Here is a 14330-nt window from a genome sequence, read left to right as displayed (position 1 = left end):
CACCCAATGACAAGCCAGAGTGGTAAGTGTGATATGGTAGATTAGCACTGGGGACCATAGAGATAACTGACTACACGTGGGAGTAAAAGAAGCGAGGGATGGCTTCCTGGAGGTCAACCTGAAAGGCCCTCTGGGAAGGCTGACCCCAGGACCCCCACCCTCATGTCACTTTTTTCCAGCCACAAGAATCATGCTTGGGACTTCTTGCTTGGAATCCACAGGCAGCTGTGATCCCATGGTTGTCGCCTGCCCCAGCCTTCATAGAATCCACCTTGGCCCCTTCCCCTCTTTTACCCAGCCCCTCCTGCCACTCCCCCTTGCTTTCAGCTGCTTATCAGCTTTCCTACACCCAGAGGATGCATCTGCATTATGTAGATGACTGAAAAGGCCCACAGGAACAGGGCTCTACTGGCAAGATTCCAAGCAGAATGACAAGTAAATTGGAAGCCATGTAAGAGCATGGGGGCCCTCCTCAAGCCCCCCACCCATGCCATTCTCAGAAGCCTCAGATCAGACACTCACCTCCATCCTCCCAGCACCAAATGAAAACCAGACCTTCTGCCCCCTGCAAACTGGAGCTGGACTGGATCTTTAGCCAGGGGAAAATGCTTCATCATGTTCTGCTTCTCCATGCAAAACCAGAAAATCCCCTCCCCCTCCTTCTTCCTCCCCGCAAACTCTCCTCCCAGTAAAACGTGGTTAAAGGGACAGCACCATCCTTCCCCATCTCTGGGGGTCTGCTTAGAATCAGGGGTCTGGGAATGAAGTAAAGGGCAAAGAGAAATGAACTGGCAGAGGTCTTTCCTGGGGGAATCTGTCTGTCCCCATCCTACAAAAGTAAAACCCTGTAAACTGGAAACGTAGTGGGATTGAGATAACTGCCTGAGGAAGGCTCGGGTCTGGGGCGGTGGGGGGAGGGGAGTCTACGCTGACTCGCCAGGGGGTCTCAAGGCTCCCTCCTGGCATCTGGCATCTAGGGGTGTCCCTTCAGCTCCCGATGGAGGGGCAAGGCAGCCCAGATGTGTATATAGGAGAACTTAATGGAAAATGGGACTGGACCCTAGCAAAAGGTCAAGGGCCTGGATCTTTGGCTCCCGATGTGACCCTGCTGGATCATTCACCCTCCTCAGTTCCCCATCTGCATAGCACAGGGCTCGGGCAAAGTAGGGATGGCATTCCTCCCTCCCCACCCTGAAGACATTAACCCCTTTCTCCCCAACAAACAGTGGGCCCTGTCCCTGGTGCTGAAGCACCAGCCACAGCGCCGCGCCAACTCCCAAGGCACTTAACTTGAGCCAAAACCAAGAAAAAGCCAAATTACAAGAGCAGTTGCAAGGCCCTCCAAATACCAGGGCCCCCTTTTCTACCTGAATTAGACCTTATGAGGGTGAGGGACTCTGGTACTCTGAAAGCATCCCACAACTTCTCTGGGGCTGAGAATGAAGGCCTATCATGGCACCCACTTGTCTGTTGTGGGTGTAGGGGAGGTTAGAGGAAGAAAGATGGACTTCCTAGTCGTGGGAAAGCGGCTGCTACATCCACTGGCAGTAGGAGGGTTCTCCTCCAATTCAGCAAGAGACTCCCTCCACACACACAAAGAAGAAGATACTGGGGAAGCAGAGGGTCTAGAGTTGCAGACTGACCCAGGGCAAGGTCCTTTGTACAAATGGGAAAACCGAGCAGGGTGCACAACTTTCCCAAGGTCATTTGGCCACCAACTGTGGAGCTGACCTCAGTATGCAGACCCTGACCTGAGTGATTTCTAGCACACTTATCACTTCCCCTCACCCCACATAGACGTCAGTTCTCCCAACTTCATGCTCAGTTCCCCACAGCACCCCCACTTTGGGTTCTCTGACCCTCACACCCTGCCTTTACAGGGGACCCTCTGCCCACTTCACTGAGGCTTCTCCTTGCTGGGGCCAGTTGCAGGGTCTCCCATCTCCTATCTGCAGAGATCCCAGTGCCCCACCGCCCCATCTGGGCTTCCCTTTTCCATCTTCTGCAGTGTCTCCCACAACCCTAGTTCAGGGTAGCCTTGCCGCCCTCCCCAACTCCAGGTCCCCCTCCCCTCTTCTGGAGTTGGCAGCAAAGTTCCCTGAGCCCTCTCCTGGTGGCCCCTCTAGCTACTAGGGGAACTATGTACCTCCATTCAGGGGTCTTCTATCTCCATCCTCTGTAGCGTCCACTACACCTCCATTTAGATTACTTTTCTCCCTCCCCTATTCTGGGCCGGCTGCAGACATTCTGTACCCCTGATTCTAAGGGGCTAACTGCTAGGAGAATCTTGTGCCCCCTCTCATTCGGGGCCCCCCCTCATCCTATTGACTACAGAGTCTTCTATTGCTACATCCCTTAGGCATCCTGCCCCTATTCCTATCAGGTCTCCTTGTCCTCTCCCCTTCTGGTTCCTTCTCTTATTCCGAACATAGTAGCAGAGTCTTCCGACCCGCATCCGGTGGTCCCTGTCGGTCCACTCCGGGAGTCCTCCACCCGCTGACTCGGCCGGGGGGGGGGCTCCTCTGACGCTGCATCGATTCCCCTTCACTCCTTGGTTACCCTGCCCCACCCCTCTCACTGCGGCGGAGCCGGCCAGCCCCGGGCCGCTGGGGGAGGAGGCGGAGAGGGCGGGGCCCTCCTCCCCCGCTCCCCCCCCTCAACTGCTTAGGGGCTGGACCCCGCCGGGCCGCTATAAAAGGGCCGGCCGCCCCGGTGCTGCCGCAGTGTCGCCCTCCCCGTCCTGGCTTCAGGCTCCCGCTCCGCCGGCAGCCGCACCTGCTCCGGCCAAGATGAGCTTCAGCGGCGCGGACGCGCTGCTAGGCGCCTTCCCGCCGCTGCACGGAGGCGGCAGCCTGCACTACGCGCTGGCCCGCAAGGGCGGCGCGGGCGGAGTGCGTTCTGCAGCCGGCTCCTCCAGCGGCTTCCACTCGTGGGCACGGACGTCCGTGAGCTCCGTGTCGGCCTCGCCGAGCCGCTTCCGCGGCGCAGGAGCCGCTTCCAGCACCGACTCACTAGACACGCTGAGCAACGGACCGGAGGGCTACGTAGTGGCGGCGGCGGCGGCGCGCAGCGAGAAGGAGCAGCTGCAGGCGCTGAACGACCGCTTCGCGGGCTACATCGACAAGGTGCGGCAGCTCGAGGCACATAACCGCAGCCTGGAGGGCGAGGCGGCGGCGCTGCGGCAGCAGCAGGCTGGCCGCTCGGCCATGGGTGAGCTGTACGAGCGCGAGGTGCGCGAGATGCGCGGCGCAGTGCTGCGCTTGGGCGCGGCTCGCGGCCAGCTGCGCCTGGAGCAAGAGCACCTGCTGGAGGACATCGCGCACGTGCGCCAGCGCCTAGACGACGAGGCCCGGCAGCGCGAGGAGGCTGAGGCGGCCGCCCGCGCCCTCGCGCGCTTTGCTCAGGAGGCCGATGCGGCGCGCGTCGAGCTGCAGAAGAAAGCGCAAGCCCTGCAGGAAGAGTGCGGCTACCTGCGGCGTCACCACCAGGAGGAGGTGGGCGAGCTACTCGGCCAGATCCAGGGCAGCGGCGCCGCGCAGGCGCAAGCGCAGGCTGAAGCGCGCGACGCCCTCAAGTGCGACGTGACGTCGGCACTGCGCGAGATCCGCGCGCAGCTTGAAGGCCACACGGTGCAGAGCACGCTACAGTCCGAGGAGTGGTTCCGAGGTTCGCTGGCGCGCGGGGTTAGGGAGGGTGGGGCGCCCCTGCTGGTCGAACAACGAGAGGCAGGGTGGTGTGAACTAGGGTGGTGGTGGGCGCTGCATAGAGGTGGCTGGGTTGAATGATGTCCTGCTCAGCTTCCCCTTGCAAGATGCATGCCCCTTAACAGTTTCACTCTGAGTTGTAGGATACCCAGCCCCCGGCCTTATCCACAACTCTGGGTTCTCCTTTTGCCTCCTCCAGGGTCCCTTTATCTGTCCTTCAACTACGGGTCCGCTCTGCTCCTTCTCCCAAGGTTAGGTAACCCCACTCTGAGGCCCCTCTCCATCAGGTTCTCTCTACAGCTTCAAAGCAGTGCCGTCTTCTAGTCACAGGCACTGGAAGCTCTTTGCCCTTCAAAGTAACATGCCTTCCCTGTCCGACGCTGCCCATCCCCCTTTCCTGCACACTGCAGGGGGCCCATTCACCTGACACCTATTAGGCTCCTCCCCACGACAGTCCAGGAGGGGTGGGTCACCCTCACATTCTTTCTCCCCAGGGGGACCATCGCCACAACCAATTGGTGCCTGAGGCTGAGGTGGCCAGTGGGCCCTTTAATGTCCCCTCTTCCCAGAAGAAAAGCTGGGAGCCTCCCAAATCCGCCGCTCCCCCAACTCCAAGCCACCCTGAGTCAGCTAGATTGAGCTGTCGCAGCTCTGAGCCCAGCTCCTATAGGGTGACTTTGACCAACACTTGCCCTTTCTGGTTTTCATTTCCTTTGGGATTGAAAGAGTGGTGGACTAACTGGGCTTCTTACTCTGGGAAGCTCCATGATTATTTCCAAAAGTGGCTGTAAAACTTCTGCATTGTTCTTGGGAGAGGGGATGGAGGCTTCAGTGATTTTCATACAGGTTTGTGATCCACAGTGGGTAAGAATCCTCACCCACTTGGATGGTGTCCAAGTCTTGGCTAGCATTAGCAGAGAAAACCAGAAAAGCTAGGATTTGGATACATGGCTTTTCCAGTTCCTTCCTCTCCTCTGCAGTGGCAGAACCATCTCCTCCCCCATTTCTGCAGCAAGGCTTATCCCATAGCAAACCTCTCTGCTCTCTTGGGCTTTGCCCTTCACACAGGCATCCGGGGACTTCCGGACCACCTAGCTGGCATCTCTTCTTCCCACCTTCCCAAGACTTAGGTCCTGAATGTCATTATCTCAGGATTCAGGATGTTCACTTTCAGGAGATTCAGACTAGTTTCCAGACCCCTACTGGCCCCCGGAAAATCTTCTAGAAACTAGCTACCCGTTGCTCACAGGGGCTGGGGTGTGGCTGCCATTGGTGCAGGGGCTCCTGTGCTAGAGAATGCGCAGCTTGGTGGAGGAAGGGACAGAGGAGCTGGCACACAGGTCAGAAGTGACCTTGGGCTCTGCACAGCAGAAACCTACAAGGAAGGGGCTATGGCTACACGGTGGCTCATAGCGCCCTCGATGCCTCTAAAGGTCACAGGCTCATTAACTTGTTCAACCACAAGCTCACAGTTAAGCTCCGTGGGCCGAGTTTCTCATTTGAACCCCCAGCAGTGCCAGCCTTTGCTGGGGAGCTGAACCAGGATGCCCAGAAACGGGGGCTTCCTTTGCTCTGCAGAGTTTCCAGATTCTGAGTTTGGGGAGACAGAGTGTGATCTTTGGAGCCAGATAGACACTAAATTTGAAGCCCAGCTCTGCTGCTTGAACTGGTCTACTGGCCTTGGACAGTAGTCATTTGCCTGTCACAAAGGATAGGGTGAGTTAAGCATCCAAGATGGCACCCTGCATTCAATAGGTCCTCAACCCATGTGTGTCACCTTCCACATCTGGGCACTAGAATCCAAATCCAGTTGTGTCTAACCCTGTGTCCTGTCCTCTTCTCTCCCAGTGAGGCTGGACCGACTGTCAGAAGCAGCCAAGATGAACACAGACGCCATGCGCTCAGCACAGGAGGAGATAACTGAGTACCGGCGCCAGCTGCAGGCCAGGACCACAGAGCTGGAGACGCTCAAAAGCACCAAGGACTCGCTGGAGAGGCAGCGCTCTGAGCTGGAGGACCGTCATCAGGCTGACATCGCATCCTACCAGGTGAGCAGGGGTGGAGCAGAGAGAGCCAGAGACTGCCTCATCTGGCTGGGTGACCCTGGACAAGTCACTGCCCCTTTTTGAGTCAGACATACCAGAGAAATCAAGATGTCTTTCTAGCTGTGTGACCCCAGGAAAGTGTTCTGCTTCTCTGAATATGAATTCCCTCAATGTAATGAAAAAAAAAAAGCCTCCTTTTCAGAGCTGTGAAGGTTCAAGAGAGATGAACTTTTCATGAGATGAGTGAGCATGCTCAGCAGGGCCTTGGTCATAGTGGGCCTTCAGTGAACAATAAGCAGTGTCCGTGACTGAGGGTAGCCTGGGGAAAACCTTGGCAGGTACCTCCCAATAAAGACAACAGCTGAAAGAAAATGGCACTTTTAAAGACCTTCTTATACAAGTAGTATGTGTTGACTGTAGATAAAGGAGGCAATAAAAATCTGCCATAATGGTTCACCTTAAGCAGTGGCTAAGTGGGCTTGGGGTTGGGGAGATGTTTCAGCTTGTATTTAACGTGCTTCTGTGCACTGTTTCAGTCCTCATCACCAGATGCCTCCCGAGCCTTTACTAGGTGGCAGGCACTTTGGAGCACTGGGGAAACAATCAGGAGCCAAAGCAGACAAGGCCCTGTTCCCATTGAGCCCTTTCTAAGCTTCAGATCTGTGAAAACTCACCCCTCGTCCCACTTACCTATGATAACCATTGTTGGTGTCGGGTGTGTTTCATCCCAGACCACTCCCCAGGCTGAGGTTATACACACAGCAGGACTTTTGTTCCTGGTGGTTTCCCGTGCCCGTGGATGAGGCCCCGTAGCTTTCACAGGAAGGGGGTTGGCCTGGCTGGACAGGACTGCCTTGGGTTTGTCCAGCCCGCCCCAACTTCTCCGGGGCTGAGGGCCAGGTGCGGACTGACGTGTGACGTGTGTGATTTCTCCTCCCCAGGAAGCCATCCAGCAGCTGGATGCTGAGCTGAGGAACACCAAGTGGGAGATGGCAGCCCAGCTCCGAGAGTACCAGGACCTGCTCAATGTCAAGATGGCTCTGGATATCGAGATTGCTGCTTACAGGTGAGGGGCCAGGGGGGTGGAGCGCCTTTGTGTTCTTAGGAGGAGAAGCCTTGGATTTCCAGCTCTCCAGTGAGGCAGCCTGCTCATAAAACTTACCATTTAACCATTTTTAAGTGTACAGTTTAGTGGCATTTAAACTGCTTGCATTGTTATACAGTCATCACCATCATCTATCTCCAGAACTTTTTCATCTTCCAGACTGAAATTCAGTGCTTACTAAATGGTAACTCCCCCCTCCCTCCCCCCACCAGCCCTGGCAATGACCATTCTACCTTCTGAGGGACAAGTATCTTGAGAGTGACTTAGTTTCATTCTGACAATGATTTAGAGGGTAAAAGCTCCTCACCCTCTTCCCAAATCCGCCAACCAGAGGCCTGCTTTGCAAGGATAGGAGGTAATTGTGTTGTCAGGGACCTTTACAACTCGGCCTCATAGAGTTTCTTAGCTCTCTAAGCATTAGTTTACTGGGGAAGTAAAATGGGGGTTATAATAACAGTACCCACATCTCATGGGGTTGTTAGGATGAGGTGCTAATCTTGTTCCTGAGCTAATCCAGATGACGCAGGTGCCACTGGGCTGCCGCAGAGAAAGCCCTCAGTAAATGCAGCCATCAGAAAGCCACGAGACCTGGCTTGGCAGTGTCCTGCTCAGGAACAGGGCTGACCCCCTGAGGACCTGTCCCACTTGCTGGCTGGTCCCACCCTTCACTTCCCCTGTCTTGGCCCTGATCTCTAATCTTGCTTCTCAAAGCATTGGCCACAAACCAGCACAATCAACATTATCTGAAAGCTGGTCAGAAAGCCAGACTCTCGGGCCCCACCCTAGGCGTGCTGAATCATAATCTGCATTTTAATCAGACCCCTGGGTGATTTGTATGCTGTTACATTTGCAAAGCACTGGTCTGTATGGGTAACACCTACGTTTACTCTGAGGCAGGTATTGCCAGGTTCTTTTTATTCATTATTTCATTGAAACAACCCTCTGAAGTAGGGACTCCTTATGACCCTGCTTTTACTAGTGAGGAAACTGAGGCTTAAAGAGTTTGAGTGGCTTAGCTAAGGTCACACATCTAGTGAGTAAGAAAGAGTGGAAACTCTGCCACCATCTTATTCCTAAAATCCAGAGGATGAGAATATAAGATATCAAGAGACCTTTGAAATTCAAATGGGAACATTCTAAGACCTCTTAAACCCAGATTTATTAATGTGGAATTCTTTGCTCATACTCCCACCTTTCTCTTGAATAATGTTTTAGTTGAGGGACAGTAAGTGTAATTTTTATTAACAGAGGTGCTCTCTCAAGGGCCCTTTTTCAGGAACAAAAGGTTTTGTAAGCTGCAGCCTTAGCTGCATTAAACAAGAGCAGTGCCATCGGGGCACAGATTCTGGTGGTCCCTGGGATGATCTGCTAAGTGACCATTTCCTGTCTCAAAGCGCCCACCATTCACACTCCTTCCTCCACCAGAGTACTTATCGTTGGATGCTGTGACCCTTCAGAGTAACTCAGGAAGCCCGCAACTCATCAGCCTGCTTTGAGTTAATAGTAACATGTTCCATTTTCCATTCTGCAGAAAACTCCTGGAGGGCGAAGAGTGTCGGATTGGCTTTGGCCCAACTCCTTTCTCCCTTCCAGAAGTACTCCCCAAAATCCCCCCCATGACCACTCACATAAAGGTCAAAAGCGAAGAGAAAATCAAGGTGGTAGAAAAGTCAGAGAAGGAAACTGTGATTCTGGAGGAACAGACAGAGGAGGTCCGAGTGACCGAAGAAGTGACTGAAGAAGAGGAGAAAGAGGCGAAAGAGGAGGAAGCTAAGGAGGAGGAAGGAAGAGAAGAAGCAAAGTCTCCCCCAGCAGAAGAGGCCAAGTCCCCTGCCAAGGCCAAGTCCCCAGAAAAGGCTGAGTCCCCAGTGGAAGTGAAGTCACCAGAGAAGGCTAAATCTCCTGTGAAGGAAGAGGTCAAATCCCCAGAGAAACCCAAGTCCCCAGTGAAGGAAGAGGCCAAATCCCCAGAGAAGGCCAAATCCCCAGTGGAGGCCAAGTCCCCAGAGAAGGCCAAGTCCCCAGTGAAGGAAGAGGCCAAATCTCCAGAGAAGGCCAAGTCCCCAGTGAAGGAAGAGGCCAAATCCCCAGAGAAGGCCAAATCCCCAGTGGAGGCCAAATCTCCAGAGAAGGCCAAGTCCCCAGTGAAGGAAGAGGCCAAATCTCCAGAGAAGGCCAAGTCCCCAGAGAAGGAAGAGGTCAAGTCCCCAGAGAAGGCCAAGTCCCCTGTGAAGGAAGAGGCCAAATCTCCAGAGAAGGCCAAGTCCCCCGTGAAGGAAGAGGCCAAATCTCCAGAGAAGGCCAAATCCCCAGAGAAGGCCAAGTCCCCTGTGAAGGAAGAGGCCAAATCTCCAGAGAAGGCCAAGTCCCCAGAGAAGGCCAAGTCCCCTGTGAAGGAAGAGGCCAAATCTCCAGAGAAGGCCAAGTCCCCTGTGAAGGAAGAGGCCAAATCTCCAGAGAAGGCCAAGTCCCCAGAGAAGGCCAAGTCCCCTGTGAAGGAAGAGGCCAAATCTCCAGAGAAGGCCAAGTCCCCAGAGAAGGCCAAGTCCCCTGTGAAGGAAGAGGCCAAATCTCCAGAGAAGGCCAAGTCCCCCGTGAAGGAAGAGGCCAAATCCCCAGAGAAGGCCAAATCCCCAGTGGAGGTCAAGTCCCCAGAGAAGGCCAAGTCCCCTGTGAAGGAAGAGGCCAAATCCCCAGAGAAGGCCAAGTCCCCTGTGAAGGAAGAGGCCAAATCTCCAGAGAAGGCCAAGTCCCCAGAGAAGGAAGAGGTCAAGTCCCCAGAGAAGGCCAAGTCCCCCGTGAAGGAAGAGGCCAAATCCCCAGAGAAGGCCAAGTCCCCTGTGAAGGAAGAGGCCAAGTCCCCAGAGAAGGCCAAGTCCCCTGAGAAGGCCAAGTCCCCCGTGAAGGAAGAGGCCAAATCCCCAGAGAAGGCCAAGTCCCCTGTGAAGGAAGAGGCCAAGTCCCCAGAGAAGGCCAAGTCCCCTGAGAAGGCCAAGTCCCCTGTGAAGGAAGAGGCCAAATCCCCAGAGAAGGCCAAGTCTCCTGTGAAGGAGGACGCCAAGGCTCCTGAGAAGGAGGTCCCCAAGAAGGAAGAGGCAAAGTCCCCTGTGAAGGAGGAAGAGAAACCGCAGGAGGTAAAAGCCAAAGAGCCCCCAAAGAAGGTGGAGGAGAAAGCTCCAGCCACACCAAAAACTGAGAAGGACAGCAAGAAAGATGAGGTGCCCAAGAAAGAGGCTCCAAAGCCCGAGGTGCTGGAGAAGAAGGAGCCTGCTGTGGAGAAGCCCAAAGAACCCAAAGCTGAAACCAAGAAGGAAGAGGCTGAAGATAAGAAAAAAGCAACAACTCCAGAGAAGGAGGCTTCTGCCAAGGGGAAGGAAGAGGCCAAACCCAAAGAGAAGGCTGAGGTGGCCAAGAAGGAACCAGATGATGCCAAGGCCAAAGAACCCAGCAAAGCAGCAGAGAAGGAGCCAGAAAAGCCAAAGAAGGAAGAGACGCCAGCAGCACCTGAGAAAAAAGACGCCAAGGAGGGGAAGGCCACAGAGGCCAAGAAGCCTGAGGAGCCCAGCAAGGAGGCCTCCACACCCAGCAAAGCCAAGACGGAAAAGGCCGAGAAGTCCTCTAGCACAGACCAGAAAGATAGCAAGCCTCCAGAGAAGGCCACAGAAGAGAAGGCCACCAAGGGGGAGAAGTAAGGTAGGAAGAAAGGAACATCCAGAGCAGCCAAAGAAACTCAGGAGGGTCTGGGAGCTCGAGGATCTGCATAACCAATTTTCACTTTTCCTCTCTTTTCTTTAAGAACAAACTCTGCTTAGACGATGGGCCCTCCTTCACCAAACAGGAATTTCTATTAGCAATATGTTAGCAAGAGAGGGCACTCCAAACCCCTGGTCCCACACCCCAAACCCTCCATAGGTGATGGACAATTATGTTATGATAGCTTATGTAGCCGAATGTGCTCTATGCCGAATGCCACACGTAAACACTTGACTATAAAAACTGCCCCCTCCTCTCCAAATAAGTGCATTTATTTCCTGTATGTGCAATTGACAGATGACCGCAATAATGAATGAGCAGTTAGAAACATATTATGCTTGAGATGTCTTAACCTATTCCTGAATGCCTTCTATTTTCCAAAGGAGTGGTCAAACCCTTGCCTCAAGCTCTCTATCCTGGAAGAGCTGGAGGTGGGGCTGGGCACTGGCCACTGAACTATGCCGGGGCGCACTTTTCCACTGGAGTCCACTTTCAATTGCTTCTGTGCAATAAAACCAAGTGCTTATAAAATGAAAATGCTGCTGTTGTTATTTATTCTTTCCCCCGGGGCAGGCTGGGGGATGGGCAGGGGAGGTCTTGATCTCACACTTAAGACTGCATAGTACTGAGGGGGACTCAGGTTTTGTGCAGGTCTGGGACCAACAGGGTCTCTGTTGGGATATTTCCTGGGCACAAACCATATGCCAGGCAACATGCTAGGTGCTTTATCTTTAAAACCTTGTAGGCAGGTGGCCCGGGGCATGGTTTCTCAGCAAGGTCCATGGACCACTTCCATTAGCATCATCTGGGAGCCATATGAAAATGCAGACTCCTTGATTCCACCCTAGACCACTGAAACAATCTGAGGCACAGGTCTGCTGAAGTGCGTGCACCAACTCCCACCTGATCCTAATGCACACTGAAGCCTGGGAACAGGTGACGTCCTAAGGACATTGAGCAATCTATTCACAGAACCCTGCATATGTCCTCTTTTGTAAGGAGGGATGAGCTTTTGAATGAGGGGCCATACATGGCTAATTCATCTGTAGTGAAAACCGCAGTCAATATTTTTGGGAACAATTTGTCAACAGTCACTTAAATGGATTCCAACCTGCTTCTCTGAACACGATTTTGAAAGCTGTGGTGCTCCTGTGGATTTATGTGGGGTCTCTACTGTAAAATTCTTACGTGATTTCCAGCTTTAGGACTGTCATGACACCTTGTGGTGTTTGATTAGTGCCTCTGGTGGGAACTGCTTCTTTCCCAACCAGATGGTTCTCAGAGCCACTGTATTTTCTAACTTCCCTAAAACCACTGGTCATTGGTGACTGACTGGTCCAGTGATGGCCATCTGATCCCAGGTGAGCCAATCAGAGCTTTTCCCTGGGATTTTAAACTTGGGACAAGTGAGACTGGCTGGTAGTCTTATGGCTGTAGAAGGTGGGAGGATGAGGGAATCAGTAGCTATGGATGGCCATTTCCCCAGCCTTGTGGAAAAGCTAGTCTGTGAGAAAGGATGAGATAGATGGACAGAGAAGAGATACCTGGAGAGTCATAGACTTCAGGTCCCTGATTCTGATGTTCCTTTCTATGGCCTATTGGCCATTCTTTGAACCAATAAAGTCTTTTTGCCAAAGCTCATTTGGGATATGGCCCTGTCATTTCCAACTGGAAGAGCTCTGAATAATAATGAGTGACTAATAGAGCTGCTCAGAAAATTAATGCTCAGGTTTTCATATAGTCCTTGGACATGCTTGATACCTTGAAGAGCCAATCAAAACCATTTCTAAAATGGCATTTAAAGATCCCTTTGTTTAAATGTGACCTACCCCATCCCACCCTACTGTCTTGGCACTCTTTTGTGTTGTCGAAAATAGTTGTCGAAGGTGAGATGTGGACCCTGGGTTGAGGAGTTGACCTCGGGCAGAACTTTGAGGAGGCACTTGCTCATTCCCTAAGAGATCTTCATTTGGTTTCTAGCATAGAAACGTTGTGACCTGCTCTAAGGAGAAGCCCAAATAGCAAGGAACTGAAGGAGGCCAACAGCCAGTGAGGAACTGTGGTCCTCAGTACACATGGTTGAGCATGGAGGCAGATCCTCTCTAGCTGAGTCTTCAGATGAGACTGCAGCCCCAGACAACACTGACTGCAGCCTTGTGTGAGAACTTAAGGAAGAAGCACCCAGCTAAACTGCACCTGGATGATAGATGCTTGTTGTCTTAAGCCACTAAGTTTTGGGGTAATATGTTACACAGAAATGGATAACTAATATAGCTTATCTCTCAGGAAGGGCTTCTTTTCATGGAGATCCTAAGTAGCTATGGGCTTGTACCCTTCCAGGTACAAATCAGGGAGAGAGACACTGTGTCTCTATCAGTTCAACCAAAGTCTGAGAATTGAGTCTCATTAGATGGTCGGGTAATGCGCCCATCCTGAGATTAATGGAACACACTAACTGGACCTGCTGGGTCACACACCAAACTCCAGATCCAGGGTGGAGCCAGCCATCTGAGTTACATAAACTGGACCTGACATTTCAGAACCCAGGGATAGAGAGGATTCTAAAATCTTCCAGAGGGAGAAAACAAAAACAAAAAACCAGGATCAGGAACAAGAACGGCCCTAAACTTCTCAGCAGCAATGATGGAAAATGCCTAGAAGTCTATACTGACAAATTAGGTGTGAGGGTGGAAAGGGGGCAATTTAAAGCAATATAAAGTCTCAAAAAATTACTTCCCATAAATCCTTTCTCTGAAAATCATTAGGGGACATGCTCTAACAAAAGGAGACTATAAACCAAAAAACAGAAGATCTAAGAATACAGACAATAGGGACTTTAACAAAGCAGAGACGAGAAGGGGATCCCCAGGATGATGACCACAAGTTGTTGAAGGACAACAGCTGTACAGCCCGATCCAGACTGCAGTGGGCCTGGGGGGAGAGGGGGACTGCCAAGAAAAAATTAAACTGATAAATTATTTGACACGATCCACCATGTATAGAATTGAAAGTCTTTTACTGAACTACAGGAGAGTGTGGGAAGATTTAGTCGATCAAAGAAAACAAAATAACTTCAAGAGAAACAAAATTATGTACAAGAGGAAGTATAATTATGACACTCTAGTCAATTCAACAGGCAACAATATTCGTATAAAAATAACAGATAACAAACTTTAAAAATAGAACCACCATATGATCCAGCAATCCCACTCCTGGGCATATATCTGGAAAAGATGAAAACTCTAATTCAAAAAGATATATGCACCCCCATTGTTCATAGCAGCACTATTTACAATAGCCAAGACATAGAAGCCACCTAAGTGTCCATCAATAAATGAGTGGATAGAGAAGACGTGATATATATACATATACACATATATACACACACACAAAGAAATATTACTCAGCCATAAAAAGAATGAAATAATGCCATTTGCAGCAACATGGATGAATCTAGAGATTATCATATTAAGTGAAATAAGTCAGACAGAGAAGACAAATATTATATATCACTTACATATGGAATCTAAAAAAAAATGATACAAATGAAGTTATTTATAAAACAGAAATAGACTCACCAACATAGAAAGCAAACTTAAGGTTACCAAAAGGGAAAGGGGGGGATAAATTAGGAATTTGGGATTAACAGATACACACTACTATATATAAAATAGGTAAACAATAAAGACCTACTGTAGAGCACAGGGAACTATATTAAATATC

At 51.7% G+C, this 14330-nt stretch overlaps 1 protein-coding gene across 24 annotated transcripts; it reads left to right on the top strand.

Moving 5' to 3' along the window:
* Positions 1 to 2721: 2721 nt before the first annotated feature.
* NEFH (neurofilament heavy) lies at positions 2722 to 11121 on the top strand. Of its 24 annotated transcripts, XM_032471579.1 has the most exons (7): positions 2722 to 3666; positions 5553 to 5752; positions 6691 to 6815; positions 8386 to 8866; positions 8909 to 9298; positions 9497 to 9514; positions 9599 to 11121. In XM_032471579.1, exons 1-7 carry the CDS (start codon positions 2790 to 2792, stop codon positions 10544 to 10546), a joined length of 3039 nt encoding a protein of 1012 aa, XP_032327470.1. In that variant the 5' UTR covers positions 2722 to 2789; the 3' UTR covers positions 10547 to 11121. The 24 variants fall into 24 exon arrangements, with proteins under 24 accessions (XP_032327470.1, XP_032327467.1, XP_032327451.1 ...); XM_032471576.1 differs by having other exon boundaries at positions 8909 to 9046; positions 9275 to 11121; XM_032471560.1 differs by having other exon boundaries at positions 8909 to 9094; positions 9155 to 11121.
* The last annotated feature ends 3209 nt before the right edge of the window (positions 11122 to 14330 follow it).

Source organism: Camelus ferus, chromosome 32, assembly GCF_009834535.1.
Source record: "Camelus ferus isolate YT-003-E chromosome 32, BCGSAC_Cfer_1.0, whole genome shotgun sequence".
Taxonomy (NCBI): Eukaryota; Metazoa; Chordata; class Mammalia; order Artiodactyla; family Camelidae; genus Camelus; species Camelus ferus.
The sequence above is the reverse complement of the archived record's forward strand: the minus strand, read 5'-3'. Positions and strand labels throughout refer to the sequence as shown.

Coding starts and splice junctions, on each gene's coding strand:
- NEFH (XM_032471556.1), top strand. CDS start 2,790: ATGAGCTTCAGCGGCGCGGACGCGCTGCTAGGCGCCTTCCCGCCGCTG. Junction 3,667..5,552: donor GTCCGAGGAGTGGTTCCGAG/GTTCGCTGGCGC, acceptor CTTCTCTCCCAG/TGAGGCTGGACCGACTGTCA. Junction 5,753..6,690: donor CTGACATCGCATCCTACCAG/GTGAGCAGGGGT, acceptor TCTCCTCCCCAG/GAAGCCATCCAGCAGCTGGA.